The sequence below is a fragment of the Ranitomeya imitator genome, chromosome 1 (assembly GCF_032444005.1).
Source record: "Ranitomeya imitator isolate aRanImi1 chromosome 1, aRanImi1.pri, whole genome shotgun sequence".
In the NCBI taxonomy this organism is placed as follows: domain Eukaryota; kingdom Metazoa; phylum Chordata; class Amphibia; order Anura; family Dendrobatidae; genus Ranitomeya; species Ranitomeya imitator.
Window position 1 is genome coordinate 885,114,412 of NC_091282.1, and position 17,317 is coordinate 885,131,728.

Here is a 17,317-nt window from a genome sequence, read left to right on the forward strand (position 1 = left end):
TTTCATACCTTCCGGGCTCTAAAAATGTGAAGGCGGATGCTCTGTCTAGGAGTTTTGTGCCCGACTCTCCGGGTGTATCTGAGCCGGTGGGTATCCTCAAAGAGGGAGTAATTGTGTCTGCCATCTCCCCTGATTTGCGGCGGGTGCTGCAAAAATTTCAGGCTAATAAACCTGATCGTTGCCCAGCGGAGAAACTGTTTGTCCCTGATAGGTGGACGAATAAAGTTATCTCTGAGGTTCATTGTTCGGTGTTGGCTGGTCATCCTGGAATCTTTGGTACCAGAGAGTTAGTGGCTAGATCCTTTTGGTGGCCATCTCTGTCGCGGGATGTGCGTACTTTTGTGCAGTCCTGTGGGATTTGTGCTCGGGCTAAGCCCTGCTGTTCTCGTGCCGGTGGGTTGCTTTTGCTCTTGCCGGTCCCGAAGAGGCCTTGGAAAAAAAAAATGTCAGTCATTTGGGTGGTCTGTGATCGCTTCTCTAAGATGGTCCATTTGGTACCATTGTCTAAATTGCCTTCCTCCTCTGATTTGGTGCCATTGTTTTTCCAGCATGTGGTTCGTTTACATGGCATTCCAGAGAATATCGTTTCTGACAGAGGTTCCCAGTTTGTTTCGAGGTTTTGGCGAGCCTTTTGTGGTAGGATGGGCATTGACTTGTCTTTTTCCTCGGCTTTCCATCCTCAGACTAATGGTCAGACCGAACGAACCAATCAGACCTTGGAAACATATCTGAGATGCTTTGTTTCTGCTGATCAGGATGACTGGGTGTCCTTTTTGCCTTTGGCTGAGTTCGCCCTTAATAATCGGGCCAGCTCGGCTACCTTGGTTTCACCGTTTTTCTGCAACTCTGGGTTCCATCCTCGTTTCTCTTCAGGGCAGGTTGAGTCTTCGGACTGTCCTGGTGTGGATACTGTGGTGGACAGGTTGCAGCAGATTTGGACTCATGTAGTGGACAATTTGACTTTGTCCCAGGAGAAGGCTCAACGTTTCGCTAATCGCAGACGCTGTGTGGGTCCCCGACTTCGGGTTGGGAACTTGGTTTGGTTATCTTCTCGTCATATTCCTATGAAGGTTTCCTCTCCTAAGTTTAAACCTCATTTTATTGGTCCATATAGGATTTCTGAGGTTCTTAATCCTGTGTCTTTTCGTCTGACCCTTCCAGATTCTTTTTCCATACATAACGTATTCCATAGGTCATTGTTGCGGAGATACGTGGCACCTATGGTTCCATCTCTTGATCCTCCTGCCCCGGTTTTGGTGGAGGGGGAGTTGGAGTATATTGTGGAGAAGATTTTGGATTCTCGTGTTTCAAGGCGGAAACTCCAGTATCTGGTTAAGTGGAAGGGTTATGCTCAGGAAGATAATTCCTGGGTCTTTGCCTCTGATGTACATGCTCCCGATCTTGTTCTTGCCTTTCATATGGCTCATCCTGGTCGTCCTGGGGGGGGTACTGTTGTGAATTCTGTGGCAGAGCTCCCTCCTGTGGTCACAAGTGGTACTTCGGCTGGTTCTCTCTGTGAGCTTCCGTTAGTGGAGGAAAGTGGTACTGCGGCTTCTGAGTTTCCTTCCTCAGGTGATGTGGTGAAGTCGTTAGGTGCTGCTCTATTTAACTCCACCTAGTGCTTTGATCCTGGCCTCCAGTCAATGTTCTAGTATTGGACCTGTTTCCTCCTGGATCGTTCTTGTGGCCTGCTGCTCTGCATAGCTAAGTTCCTCTTTGCTATTTGTTAGCTGTTTTTTTCTGTCCAGCTTGTCAATTTGTTTTTTTCTGCTTGCTGGAAGCTATGGGACGCAGAGGGTGTACCTCTGTGCCGTTAGTTCGGTACAGAGGGTCTTTTTGCCCCCTTTGCGTGGTATTTGTAGGGTTTTGTGTTGACCGCAAAGTTACCTTTCCTATCCTCGCTCTGTTCAGAAAGTTGGGCCTCACTTTGCTAAATCTATTTCATCTCTACGTTTGTCTTTTCATCTTAACTCACAGTCATTATATGTGGGGGCTGCCTTTTCCTTTGGGGTATTTCTCTGAGGCAAGGTAGGCTTATTTTCTATCTTCAGGCTAGCTAGTTTCTCAGGCCGTGCCGAGTTGCATAGGGAGCGTTAGGCGCAATCCACAGCTGCCTTTAGTGTGTTGGAGAGGATTAGGGATTGCGGTCAACAGAGTTCCCACGTCTCAGAGCTCGTTCTTGTTTTTTGGATTATTGCCAGGTCACTGTATGTGCGCTGACCTCTATGTCCATTGTGGTACTGAATTACCTTTCACAACACATACCCTTCGGTCCTGGATCAGAAACTTGTGAATCCCTTTAGCGTGCAGTGCATGCGCTGGAGGCATTCATAAGTCTGCAGTTACATAGAGTGACTGCAGACTAATTAATTTGGACTGGACAACCTCTTTAAGCATTCTTAGCAAAATCATTAACTGAGTCAGGGTAATAGACAGCTTCTTTAACTTCTCAGCAACTGTTGGTAAAACTATCACTTTGTTACTGATTGAAGATTCTGACAGAACAATGGTTTATCATTTCTGAAGAGGGAGAAATCATTGGGTTATTTTGACACTGCTTTTGATTACAGGGTTCATAAAGTTGTCATGTGTCAGCCGTTAATATCAATTCTGCTGAATAAATTGATAGAGCACGAAGAACTAAGAAAAAAAGAGGTTCATGACGGGGGAGTAGATGTAGAAGGAACAGTTTATATATTACTGAGAATTTAATTTTGAAGATTTTTTAAATTTGTTTGTCTACCGAATGCCAGTAGAGTTTTAACAGGGGGTACTCCCTACACATATGAAAATATGTATTTACTTTAGTGCCTAATTCTACCATTTATTACTGTAGGGCATAATGTATTGGTGTACAAGAGTTTTGAAGGTGTTGCATAGCAATTTGAGAGTAAATCATCACCATTTTCTTGTAGCTTTATGTGTCTTCTGCTCTGAATTGGGAATTAGAGGATGTTTTATCTTCACCTTATTTGACAATGCTCTCCTTCTCTCAGGAGCTTTGCAGATGACCAATGTAGCAGCTTATCTAAGTTCTCACCTTTCACAGTAGCAAATATATTCTGCTAAATGCTATATCAGAGGAATTTATAATCCTTAATGTTGCAATGAACTATTGTCCAAATTGTTCCTACTTCCTAGAGTATATTTATTTTAATAAAGTATTTGAGAGTTGCTGATTATATGGCCGCCTCATTTAATGACTAAAGAGGCTCCAAACATGAGCTTCCTCTTAAAAAAACACTGTCAAATAAACATGCAAATATTTTACCAATGCGTTTTTACACCATAATAGTAGCTATAAATAAACAATAGTAATCCCAAACTTGGCTGAAACCGTTCATATGTTATTTGAAATGTGAACAACTACAACAAATCAATTTGTCTTTGTTAGGTAATTAAAGCTGTGGAGGAAGGTTACCGGTTGCCAAGTCCCATGGATTGCCCGGCTGCTCTTTATCAGCTCATGCTGGATTGCTGGCAGAAAGATCGCAACAGCAGGCCCAAGTTTGAAGAGATTGTCAGTATGTTGGACAAGTTGATCCGTAACCCAAGCAGCTTGAAGACACTTGTTAATTCATCTAACAGGTAAACATATATTTTGAGAATAAGCTCAGTGGACAACATTGACAATATGTATTCAAGGGTTGTAATAATAATGACTAAAAACATTAAAGGGATAATCAATAGATATAGTAATACTGTTCTTTATTTCTGTTTCCTGGTATATGAAAAATACTAAAATGCACTATTTGAATGCAGAATTTGCAGCAAGAAACTACATGTATACAACATGGCCGTGAAAGGACTTATAAGATACAAAGACTATGCTTAATGGAATGTACTGAACTCAATGCCTTATGTAGCAGACAAGATTATTACATCACTATGCAACCATAAAACTTTTTTTTTTTCATTTCACTTCCTGTCACATTGAAGTCTACAATTCCAATGATTTCATTTCTATCTACTTTTCTACCTGTTTGCCCAGGTTTAAAAAAAAGTGATTTCATCCCAAAACAGCACTATCAACTACAGGTTATGGGTAGAGAAGAAAGAATCTCATGAAATTCGAATTTGGCAAATCACATAGATTTTACAGTTAAATTTGATTTGTAGCAAAGTTATTCTTTGCAAATTAAATGTTCACCATTTTATTCTAGGTCCTATCCAGACCTCAGAGCATATAAACATAGGATGAAAAAAATGAACACTCACCTCTCATCTGTCTCAGCGACCCAGCGACCTGCTGTACAGCCCACCGCTATCTCTTCTTTTCTGCCATTAGTTGTTTTTGGCCTCTTTACTTCAAGTCAAGACTTCTGGCACAACCAGGCCTCAGACGTCATTGCGCGGCATGCCGTCATGTGGGCAGCTTGCATCATACAATCGTTATGTCACAATGTGTACTACGCAGCGACATCACACGTCTAGTCATGCCAGATGTCCTGACCTTGAGCGAAGAGGCTGAATCTATGCAATGGGGAAAGGGAAAAAATTGATGCTTGGGCCAGATGTCAGAATATAGGGATGGTGGGACAGTATAAAGGTGATGTAAGTATTTTTATTTGGCAGTTTACCTGGCTTCCTCAGTTCAGCAAAATTATGGCAGCAGATGGCCTCAATTTTGCTGAGTTTGTGGTGAGTGAATTACTAAAATTCCATTTACAATGTAATTTTTTTGTGAGATTTGTGGCAATTTTAATTCTACTTTAATAAATCTGCCTATTTCTAATTGGTGGAATTGCAGCCCTGACCTTTTTTCTTAGAATGATCTATGCTTCAATACCAAACACAACCTGTAGACAGTGATGGCACTGTTTTTGGGAGGCAGCAGCCATGTTTGTCTATACCTGGATAACTCATTTTAAGGTGGTTCAGAGACAGCTGACATTTGCGAGGTATTAACTACACACGTATGCTTTAAAGACCTGATTGACAAGGGACCAACTTTTGGAACCCCCACCTGTGTTTTCATGTGTAACCCTTAACTATAACCGAGGGTCTATGTATAATAACACATTATGGGCTCTGTATTCTCAGAAATAGTAGGTTGTCCTGTATAGTGGACCCTAACAATAACACATTTATGGCATATCCTATTCTCTGTAGTTAAAAAAAATCCCTTTAAGCCACCAGATTTCTTTTGATTATAGGAGAATGTTGATGACCAGAAAAATGTCTTGTTAGATGAGGTACTCATACAAATACAAATTTTCAAATAATAATAATAATAACAATAATATTAGATAGTAACATAGTAACATAGTTAGTAAGGCCGAAAAAAGACATTTGTCCATCCAGTTCAGCCTATATTCCATCATAATAAATCCCCAGATCTACGTCCTTCTACAGAACCTAATTGTATGATACAATATTGTTCTGCTCCAGGAAGACATCCAGGCCTCTCTTGAACCCCTCGACTGAGTTCGCCATCACCACCTCCTCAGGCAAGCAATTCCAGATTCTCACTGCCCTAACAGTAAAGAATCCTCTTTAAGTGGTGGTTAAACAGTCAACATAATAATAATCGCATTACAATTTTACCTCCTGAACAGCAGCCTGTAGGCCAGATATGGTCATTCATTACAAAACATGGAGAGATTTTGACCCATCTGCATAACCCAGAAGATGGCATTCGGAAATAAGCCATAAATAAACACATAACTCATAGCTCAGTAATATAACTAGGAAACTTGATGAGAAGGGAACTGTAATAAGATAATAATGATAGCTTTGGCTGACACTCAAGGTCACATCAAGAAATTGAATTACATTAATTAGGAAAAATTGTGCTGCTACCTGTAAATTACCGGGGAGACACAAATATCTGCTGACTGAAACTTCATTTATTACATGCAAATGACAGGAGCAGCTTTTTGCTATACAGAATAAATAGTTATTTTAAGCTGCTCTGCTTAAAAGCAAAATATAGTGAGAAAAGTGATACAAACCTACACTATCTTCTCATGCCTTATAAACGATGACCTATGGAAGACATTTAGCATGAAGTTTGCTTGGATACATACAATTATTCAGCTATATGGTGTTTCAAAGAGGGTTAGTTTAGTTTTACTGTATGTTTTTCTACTTATTATATATATGCATTGCAGGGTATCAAATTTACTGGTTGAACAAAATACAGTTGGAGGTGCTACATACAGATCAGTAAATGAGTGGCTAGAGGCCATAAAGATGGGAAGGTATGCTGATACGTTTGTGGACAATGGATACACTTCAATGGATGCAGTAACTCAAATGACGTTGGAGTAAGTAACAAGGTGTCTAAATGTGGAAAAACATGTATTCTTAGCTGTAGTGTTCCGAATTCCACTTAAAACTTCATGCTGAATATTTTTCCTCTAAATATGAAAGTCAAGGAACTACTAAGGGCAGTGAGATTTGCCTTGTGTTCCTGAGCCTGATTCCATTTTTCATTTGTGGGACCAAACTTTTGAAGTTCTACACCAAAGAAAACTTGACTGAAAATTTGTTCAATCGGGTAGTGCTTAAGAGCCTGGCACCTCAGCGAGTCACCAGATCCAATTTTGCTAAATGGATTTTTATGCTTTGGATTTTTATACTATTGGAAAACAATACACTCTTATTCTGACTCATACTTGTAAAATAACAAGATCATAAGTCAATTTTTATATTTTTCAGCAGTATGATATCTATATTAAACGTGTTGTCCCATAAAAAAAAAACATTTCAGCATAGGTGATAAAAATATTGCTGAGACCCCCATCAATCCTTAGAACAGGGGAGCCCAAAGTGCCTTGTGTGAATGGAGCTAGAGCGAGCATGTTTGCCTATCACTATAGATAGAATGGCAATGATTACACATGCTCACTACTGCTTCATTGATACAGAGGGCTTCGGGACTCCTGTTGTGAATTCTGTGGCTGAATTCACTCCTGTGGTCACAAGTGGTACTGCAGCCTCTGGGCTTCCTCCCTCAGGTGTTCTGGTGAGCTCGTTGGCTGCCTTGTTATTTAACTCCGCCTGATTCTGTCTTCCTTGCTTCCTGTCAATGTTCCAGTGTTGGATCTGAGCTCCTGGATCTTTCCTGTGGCCTGCTGCTCTGCTTAGATAAGTGCTTCTTTGCTTTTGTTGCTGTTTTTTTTGTCCAGCTTGTCTATTCGTTTTTGCTGGAAGCTCTGAGACGCAAAGGGTGTACCGCCGTGCCGTTAGTTCGGCACGGTGGGTCTTTTTGCCCCCTTTGCGTGGTTTTTGCTTTAGGGTTTTTTGTAGACTGCATAGTTCTCTTTGCTATCCTCGCTCTATCTAGAATATCGGGCCTCACTTTGCTGAATCTATTTCATCCCTACGTTTTGTCTTTTCATCTTGCTAACAGTCATTATATGTGGGGGGGCTGCCTTTTCCTTTGGGGTATTTCTCTGAGGCAAGTCAGGCATGTATTTCTATCTTCAGGCTAGTCAGCTCCTCAGGCTGTGCCGAGTTGCATAGGTAGTGACAGGCGCAATCCACAGCTGCCTTTAGTTGTGTTAGGATAGGTTCAGGTATTTACAGAGATTCCACGTCTCAGAGCTCGTTCTATTGTTTTTGGGTTATTGTCAGATCACTGTATGTGCTCTGATTGCTGCACACTGAGTTATTGGATTGCCTACATAACACACTCCCATTCCTGTGATCAGTGGAGGTCCTAGTACTGTAGTTGGATTCTAAGAGATCATTCATGTATCACCTGTATTATGTATAGTTAATATATGTTGTTTTTGGACAAACCCTTTAGCATCATGTTTTCACCAAACTACAGAAAGAAGCTATTGATTGTATTCAATACTTGACATTAAACAGGGAAAGGTAGTCACTGATTGGTTAATATGAATCATAGCAAATATAATCTCAATACAGATGGATAGTGTTCCTTACACATTTCATTTGATAAGATAGTGAAATCAATTTTTTTCATCACCTTAAATTTTGACCATCACTTTTTCCTAAACCACATCATAGACTATACATCACTGCTTTATTTATTGTTTTAATTAATAAATTAATTTTATATATTTGCTTAAACCTAATTAGGCTGCAAATGTAGGGATTTTTGCCCCATGCAACGCAGATATACTGTATATAGTTATAGTACATCGACAATTTAAAATATATCAAAGGAAATATTCAAGACATTATTGCCTAGCTTTACTTGAACACTCTCTTCTGCAAAACTGACAAGCACCTAACAAAAGGAAATAAACATGGTGGTGCAGGATGCTGTGACTACCTTGCTCTTGCATATCCACTAACAGATACAACTGCACCAAAGTGAATGCGCTAAGTTGTATGTGAACTTTGAATACATGAATTTTGAACTGCATAACTGCTAAATACTTATAATATTCAGTGTGTAGACTCATTTGCCAACTTGAAGATGACCTCTGTATTCAGGCTATACTTGTTGACTTGCTCTGCTTTTTGGTGTACCAACCACATCTGAGGACATCTTCACTTTCAACTTGTGTATATTGTATTCCTGGTGAAGAATTATCAGTAATTTTCTAGTTAGTAAATGCCCTTTTGTATGTTTTCCTCTCCAGAGATCTGAGAAGGTTCGGAGTGACTTTGGCTGGTCATCAGAAGAAGATAATGAATAGCATCCAAGAAATGAGAGCCCAGTTATTGAACGGAATGGTGCCATTGTAATTGTGCCACTCCACAACCAAGCAAGTCTGCACTTTTTAACCTGCCCAGAGATTTATAGACACAGAGAAACCTGAAATGAAAAATAAAAAGGGAAGTACACTGCTATAGACAACTGAAAACGACGCAATGAACATACAACAGTATTTGACTCAAACTTCCATTTATTTTTTCTGTTCGTGTCATCGTCCGTCATGAGTAATTGCAACGTGCATGGGACCTTAAGCTGGATGTAGAGGTGTAAAGTAAAGTTAGCCTGTTCTTTGGCTTTTGTAACAAAGGACTTTCCATGATGCTTCGTACAGGAATTGTATATAGCATCCTGATTGTGCTTTTATTGTAGCAGCACGCGAACTACTTCTAAGAACTTACTTGAATGGATCATTTAAAACAACGTTTTTGTAGCCCTGTATGGCCTAGGAAAAGAAAAGCAGTTTACTGATGTTTACTAAGTCTCAATTGTCTACAAAGGTGTATTGAAGAGCAATATGTCTAGATTTTTCTTGATAGTTATCTTTTTTTTTCTTCTGTTTTTGTAAATTGGAAAAAAAATGCTGTTACACAGCATTAACGTATGAAAGAGTGTGTACAAACAAACAAATTGCTTGATCAACTGCAAATACAATATATTTATTTTTTTGTGTTCTAAATTTTAGTTTGCTCTCCGATAAGGTTAATGCATTAGAAAATAAATATGTATATATTGTACAGTTTGCTACACTCCCAGGTACATTTATTGTGCTGCCACTTAACGTCTGTTTGTTGTTGTACTTTTTTCCTATGACGATCGTGATGAGTTTCAAAATTTTAAACTAAATGGATTAAAAAGATATTAAAATATCTTCTCTGCAAACATCAGCTAAATACTGTCATGTCTAAGGCCGTCGTGCTGTATAAAAATAAAAAAAAAACTATGATAACAACAGGGTAATTGTATAAAGAAAAAATTAAACAACACTCAAGTCTTGATTTTGAGGTTTTCTTTTAAAATATCTTTAAAAGTAAAACATTTCTTATTGTATTGATAGACGTCATGTTGCAAAGTCTTCTCTGTCTGAAGCAAATTAAGTTTTCCACAACCAGCAACCAATCAAAGTTCTGGATTTTTTTCAGAAAAAAAGAGGAACTCTGATTGGTTACCGGCAACATGGATATCCTCCCCCCCCCCCCCCCCCAGTTTTGATATGTGAGGCCAATTATGTAACCAATCAAGGCTTTGAAGGATTTAATTCTTATTGCTTATATTGCATATATTACACGTCTAATTAATAAGTAATGCGTCATGTAGTAGTTGGTGATAGAACAATAGCCATCACGTGTCACTCGATTATTAACGAGCAATTGGCCTGACCCTTAAATAGAATGTCTATGACTTGATACTTAAATCATATTTTTATGCTACATAAGTTATGCTTTATTTATTTTTATTTTTTATTCATATCCACAGCTATCTGCGGCTATACTAGACTTATACTTCCTGTTCTTTCACAAAAACCATATGAACATTAACAACAATAGAATGACTCAAACCTTTTATCATTCTATTAAAGCAAGTCTAAAAGTCACTGTGAAGGGGGAGCAGGAGGAGTTTGAAAGGAGTTGTCTGGTCCACTTTGTGTGACTGCAGACTTATGAATTCCCCCAGTCCAGGCACTGTGCGCTGAGGGGATTAGCCTTTTTCTGAGAATTCTGCATACTCCCAGCCAGTGGGCTCAGCCTCACTCTCCATACACTTGTATGGAGCAAGGCTGCGCCCTCTAGTTGGCCACGCTCACTAGATGGCCACGTCACTATGAAAGTGTATTGAGCACAGCCAAGGCAACTGGCAGGGAGTATGCAAAATGCACACATAACCTTCAGTCCTAGCTCAGAAACCGGCAACCCTCCCCCCCCAGCACATGGACTAAGTGACTGCAGACTTATCAGTTTGGATCAGACAACCCCTTTAACATCACTGATTGAGAATGATGAATCCTGTGTTTTCGACTGTGCATAGAGGTGTTACCTATTATTGTCAAATTGCCTATGGTGATGATGATGAGACTTCTGAAAAGTCATCCGTAAAGAACAGGAAATAATAGTATAAAATAGACCCAGTGGATAGAGTAAAAATTGCAAGATTTCTCTTTTTATTTAATACAGATTGTGATATGAAAAAAAATATTACAAAATACTTATTAAATCAAGTATTTTTGCTTTAAATGTATTTTTTAACAATTGGTCATTTTCTGATGATACATTCACTTGAAGTATCTCTGCAGATTTGATGTCAGTCTTCATTCAGCTGTGTGATGTGTGACCGTACCGATTGAAAAGGCTCCTTCTGTTCATTTCTGCTGAGATTTTGATTGTAAATTTGCACTTTCACCAATGAACTTCAGAAATATCATGCATAGTGACTAGAACAAAGTAAGACATGTGGTCCCTTGCCAACCAATAAATGGTTACATGGCCTGACAAAGAAAGCAGGAATTTGATTGGCTTTGGGAAAACCTTAATGAAACAACTTTCTTTGCATCACCCACCCAAGTTTCTCTTAATGGCTATACTATAGTATATAAAAAATGTTATTGTCATGTTGATAGACTTGACTATTTCTAAAACCTCAATAGACTTAATTGATAATGACCACACATTTTCTGGATCATTGGCCAGAAATTTCTAGTTGATATTCCGTACATTACTTTTTGAAAAAAAAATACTCAATGTATTTTTTTGAGAGTCTTCCTCAATAATAGATTTAAAAAAAAACATTGACTGATACTGGCAGTTTATTGATTTTGCTTTATCTAATCATGCCGGTATAGCAAAGCACAAATGAGAATGTACATTATATTATCTTCCATGTTTGTGTCCTACAGATAATAAACATTAAGTAGAAGTTAGAATATAAATACTTGAATGAAAGAAGTACAACATTCTATTTTTCATCTGATGTGTTTTACCTATAAAATATGTGTTTGTATAGTGGCCCAAATGAAACAGAGGACTTCTGTCCTAGGAAGTGCGGTGCCCAAAAAAAAAGTGACTGCCTTCCAGGGTTTAGGTCAGCTTAAGCAAAATTATTAACAATGCTGAAGGCAAAGGCACTATCGGGATGGCTTTTTCTGAGTTTGCTTATGAGAATAAAAATGATTCTGCATATAAATACTGTGGTATTGTATAATACCCTCATACAGATGTAGGTACCCTTCTACTCAGGGGCTACAGAACAATGACATTTAGGGACTTACAGGTGGCCTCTTCCATGACTGTAGACATGTAGGCAAGGCCTGATTCATCAAAGATTTTACAAAAGAATTGTGGTGTACATTTTTTTTTTGAAAAGTTGCAAAATTTAGCATTTTTACATTCCTGACATAGGAGATGAAGGTCGGTACTGATAAGATTCTATGTAGAGAAGAGGAGGTATGGGTAGAGCTCCACCCTACTCCTATCCACTCTCATGTACATTGATCTTAGTAATGCAAAAAATCTGTCTTCACTGAACACGGATGATGCCTAGAATTGAGATTTTTGAGAATGAATCATCAGTTCTGGAAAAAGAAGCAGATTAATCTGATAAGGTATATTACAAAAATTTTTGTTTTCATGTGAACGTAATGATTTATTAAATAAAAAGTAAAACGATGGTTACTCTTTGAAAGTAGAGTTTGATTCTAGATTTCTTTCATTATATGACTAGTATTGTGAATCCACCACTAAACTTGGCTCTCCACGTGCAGTAGATGGCAACTTTGTCTAATAGCTTACAAAATTGAGTTCCAATTGCTGCAGTCAATCATTTAAATGCCGCTGGAGTTTAAATGGCATGCACCAGCTACCATCGGCCCATCTCACAATGCAATCGTGGGTTATTAAGGCCTGCTAAAGACGCCCCATCAATGCCATCTCAGTCACATGCTGAGGTTAATAAGATATCTCAATTGTCTCCGTATACTGCGATAATTTGGTATTGCAATAATAATACAACGCAGTAAAAATTAGAAATAATTAAACAGGGAAATTTAAAAAAAATTGAATCACCCTCCTTCCTCTTTTTTTCTGTGAAAAATTAAAAAATTAAAAACGGAAAAAAAAAACATATTTTGTATTGTTGCGTCCATAAAAGTCTGGTCTCTCAAGATGTAAAATTACCAAAGCCATTCTGTAAAATTGTGACAAGGAAAAAGATCTAAACTGTTTTTTTGATCACCACCCCCGCCTAAAAATAGCAAATGAAAGTAAATGAAAGACTATGAAAATCAATCAGTAATCAGTAAAACCAACAGCTTGTCATGCAAAAGAACAAATGCCGAAAAATAAAAATGTCACGGGTAATCTTTTTTTTTTTTTTACAAACTTCTGAACTTTTTTCACCACTTAAGTGAAAATAACAACTATGCAAGCTTGGTACCACCGTAATCATACAGATCTGCGAATCACACTTTCAGGTTATTTTTAACATAGAATGAATGCAAAAATGAACTGCATTTTTTACCCATTTGGAATTAGTTACTGCTTTCTAGTACATTATTTGTTAAAAATAATGAACTTGTTCTGCAAAAAAAAAAGCGCTGATATGGCTATGTACTGTAGATGGAAAAATAGAAAAATAAATATTGGGGGTGGTAGGGATAAATGGAAAGGCAGAAAAAAATTGAATCTGTCCTTAAAGGGTTGAAATAAGCTCTATCAGGTGTTCATCATTTTAGGGTACATGCCCATGATCCGGAATAGCAGCGTTTTTGACACAGCTCACCTGCACTGCATCCAAAATGCTGTGATCTACATTAGAAGCACATAGAAATCCCATACTCACTGTGCTTCTATTTACCGCTGTGTAAACTCTTCAATGGTGCGGGTTTATGAGCAGCAGCATCTCAATTTCTGTTGCAGAGATGCTAGTCTCCGCAACAGAAATTTCCACAATATCCACAATAGAATGTATTGGTCATTGTAAATCCACATTGTTCAGTGAATAAATACGGATTTACCTATGTAATTAGAAAGCAGCGTTTTGGACGCAGTGAAAATATGTGCCACTTCCTGATCGTGGGTAAGTACCCTTAATATCAGATTTATACATTTATACACCAGCCTCATATGGATGAAAAAAATGTTTTTAATAATGGAAATAATTTGTATTGTGAAATCTGCTAACTGATCAATTTCAACACCTACTTGCCACCTACCATTCTTATACAGTGCATCAGGAGCACAGCCTGCATCGTACACAACTGCTGCTGACTGTAACAGAAGTGATCGTATCTGAGATCAAATTGCTCCTATTATCCCCTTAAATGACACTGTCAATCTGAAACCTGAAGGTGTACTGGTCCACATTCCAATTGTCCCTCCCATTATGTGATCACGGGATGCCATTGGGTTGCGAACTCGCGATGGTAGCTGAAGGCCCCTCTGCCTACCATGATGGTGGTCCTGTGAAGACTAGCCTGTGGCTGGGCTTCATAGGACACCATGTTTTTCTGTTTATACTGTAATGCAAATTCAGGTTCTCTAAGGTAACTAAAACAACATTTTTATTAAATATTATTTTTTTTGTTTTAAATAAGCTAGAAATCCAAGTCAGCCTACTTTTCCAGGAAATAAAAATAAAGATCTGTATATATATATATATATATATATATATATATATATATATATATATATATATATATATATTTCCTTTTTCTTGCTTAATGCATCTCTTTGCAAATATACAATAAAATGTATCTAGAAATCACAAATACCAAAAGTGATATCAATAAAAAGATCTGTTTATCCTACAAACAAAAACATTGATGGAAAAATTAAAAAAAGTTATGTGTCAGAAAATGACAACAAAAAACATTTTTTTTTTTTTATTACAAATTACACAATTTCATTTTGTCACAAAAAAAATGGACTAGTTTGGTATCACTATAAGGCCGGAGTCACACTACAGCGAGATACGGCCGAGTCTCGCAGGTTAAAACCAAGCTCTGGCACACCAGAGCGGAGTGTGCAGCTCCATGTATTGCTATGCGGCCGCACGCTCCACTCCGGAGTGCTGGTGCCAGAGCTTGGTTTTAACCTGCGAGACTCGGCCGTATCTAGCTGTGTTTGATCCCGGCCTTACTTTACTAATCTGGAAAATCATGATGCCAAGTCATTATTACCACACAATGAACTCCATAAAAACAAAACCCCCCAAAATGTCAGAAATGCGTCTTTTTTGTACAATTTCACGGCACTTGGAATTTATTTTACGTTTTCCAGTACATTATAAAGTAAAATGAATGGAATTATTGAAAACTGCAACTCATTTATCAAGAAAAAAGCCCTCGTATTGCTATGTGGATCAAAAATAAAAATTTATGGTTCTTGGAAAAAGGGGAAGTAAAACTGAAAACGCAAAATGAAATTTGTTGGACGGGGTTAAGCTCAGTGGACCCAATGATGGTAAATGTATAAAAGGGACCACTTTGCTACTATTTTGTATTATTTTTTAACATGCTAGAAAGTATAGATCGAAAATGTACTTCTCTAATATTTTCTGCTCGTAATCTACAAATTAGAAACCATCATCTCTGCAAAATATAATTATACATTGACATAAATGATCATTGGGATTTTTTTTATTTAAATTATATAAAAAGTGTATCGTACTTCATACTAATTAGAAAATGTAACAATTTATTATCCCCCAATTAGAGGTGAGCAAATCCGAGCTGAAAAAGTTCAGGATTGAGTCCGATTCTGAACTCCACACATGAACATCTCCTGGAAGTCCATTTTACAGTTCGATAAAGAAAGAGAGAAATTGTTTTTTTTCCAGCTTCAAAGTTTGGGATGTCATTGATTTTTATGGGGTTCATGCTCAAGTTCGGGTTCAAGTTCTTATGCACAGACTTAACTTTGAACTAAAGTTTTGGTAAAAATCAAACTTCCATGGGTCTTCCCTTAAGATATTATATTGATTCATAATTGTCTTTCATATATAGACAATACACAATGGCGTTTCTGAAATATTCCCATACTCCCAACTGCCGATTTATACAGACTTTTTTTGAAGGCATAAACACTTTCATTAGTACTAGCTTTCATGGCCTATGATATCTGTTTTTATTAAAAAACCCTCATTTCATATTTATTTTTTTATAGATTTCTACTCTCAGCCAATCATGCCTTATGTTCATGTTGCAGTAGAATGAACAGTAAAAATAACAAACATGAGGTTAATATGACAGTATTTCAGTTCTGTTGAACTGAACTTAGATAGCCATAGTGGATATCAGCAGCGTAACGTGAGACTCATGGGACCCAATGCAAAATCTTCAACATGGCTGACCAAAATCACAAGTCTTTGTCTTAATATTTGAGCCACAGCAATCTTTTGGGTCCTTCTAGTATGAAGAACTAAGGTGTGACTGCTACCTTTGCAACCACCGTAGTTACTCCATGGGTAGATATTTAAGGCCACTTTCAGAATTTGGTGAGTTTTTTACCTCAGTATTTGTACGCCAAAAACAAAAGTGTAACAATCAGAAGCTTGCAAATACTGAGGTAAAAATCTCACCAAGCGGGTAAGGAAAGGGTGAATCAAACACCCAAAAACCCCGCCTTCATGGCTGAAGATTGTTCCCTCCAAATTCAGGTGACAGTATCCCTTTAACGTGTGCATGTGGCCTAATGGTCTTCAAATTCTGTTTAGTAGAACCAAGGGGATCACGGTGTTGGACACCTACTGTAATACATAGCTACCTTAAAACACAGATATCGGCTATTTTGACATATTCCCATGATAGTGACAATTACTTGATGACTTTGACAGTGACTTAGTCAACAGCCACAAATATCCACAACATTTATCATTTCAATTGGCGCGTAATTTCTGAATGTTATTGTTCTCATCTAACTTCCTTTACGACTATTCTTAGGCTAAGCTCCTACGTTGAATATTGAGTTTTTGATGTGGCAGATTTTCTGTAGCATTTCAACATGTATTAGCTAAACTAGATTTCTTATGGTTTTTTCATCGCGTTTTTATCCTGTATTTTTATGCAGCAGTTTTTGTCTCTTCTTGTTATATTATGTGTTAAGTAAAGTTGCTTTGTTTTTGATGCTTCCTGGTATTTGGGTTTGCCAAAACATTATTCATTCAGTTATTCATTGCGTGTAAAGAGTACACGCAAATGTGTTTTTTTCTGTGGATTTTTCGCAGCTTTTGCATTTTTATGTGGAGTATTCGCAGGACAACTTGACATGTTGATTTGAAAAATGTCCCGCAGCTGAGTTTATGGAGCATAAAACTTGCCCAGTTGGAATTAAATTTATGTATATCACATCCATTTTGCCGGGCTTCTAAGACACTGCATTTTTTTAACAGTGAAAATACGCATGGTCAAAAACCTTCCAAAAATGCACTGTCGGAACTTAACTTTTATAGTACATGAAGAAATAGTGCGCTCCATCTCCTTAATGAGGTAATATCATTTCGAAATGCTTGGCATGTCTAGAATCTCTTTATCCATTTCCACAATTTTACGGATGCGCTATACATCAATGCACTGTAAATGAAATCCTACTGTCATGGTGCTGGAGAATAAACTGGTTGTTATTGATTGCTGTCCAGGTACTGTGCATTGTTTGATCGACATTTAAAAAGATGAAAGGTTTAAATCACAAGCAC

At 37.8% G+C, this 17,317-nt stretch overlaps 1 protein-coding gene across 5 annotated transcripts in view; it reads left to right on the plus strand.

Moving 5' to 3' along the window:
* EPHA5 (EPH receptor A5) overlaps nt 1-9,377 on the plus strand; it is a 715,434-nt gene extending 706,057 nt beyond the window's left edge. For 2 of the 5 annotated variants that reach the window (XM_069743125.1, XM_069743126.1), the window contains exons 15-17: nt 3,395-3,588; nt 6,114-6,269; nt 7,043-9,377. In XM_069743125.1, coding sequence (XP_069599226.1) covers nt 3,395-3,588; nt 6,114-6,269; nt 7,043-7,439 — 747 coding nt within the window. In that variant the 3' untranslated portion in view covers nt 7,440-9,377. The remainder of the gene's footprint in view (nt 1-3,394; nt 3,589-6,113; nt 6,270-7,042) is intronic. The other 3 variants (XM_069743127.1, XM_069743128.1, XM_069743129.1) reach the window with 3 other exon arrangements.
* Nucleotides 9,378-17,317: the final 7,940 nt, after the last annotated feature.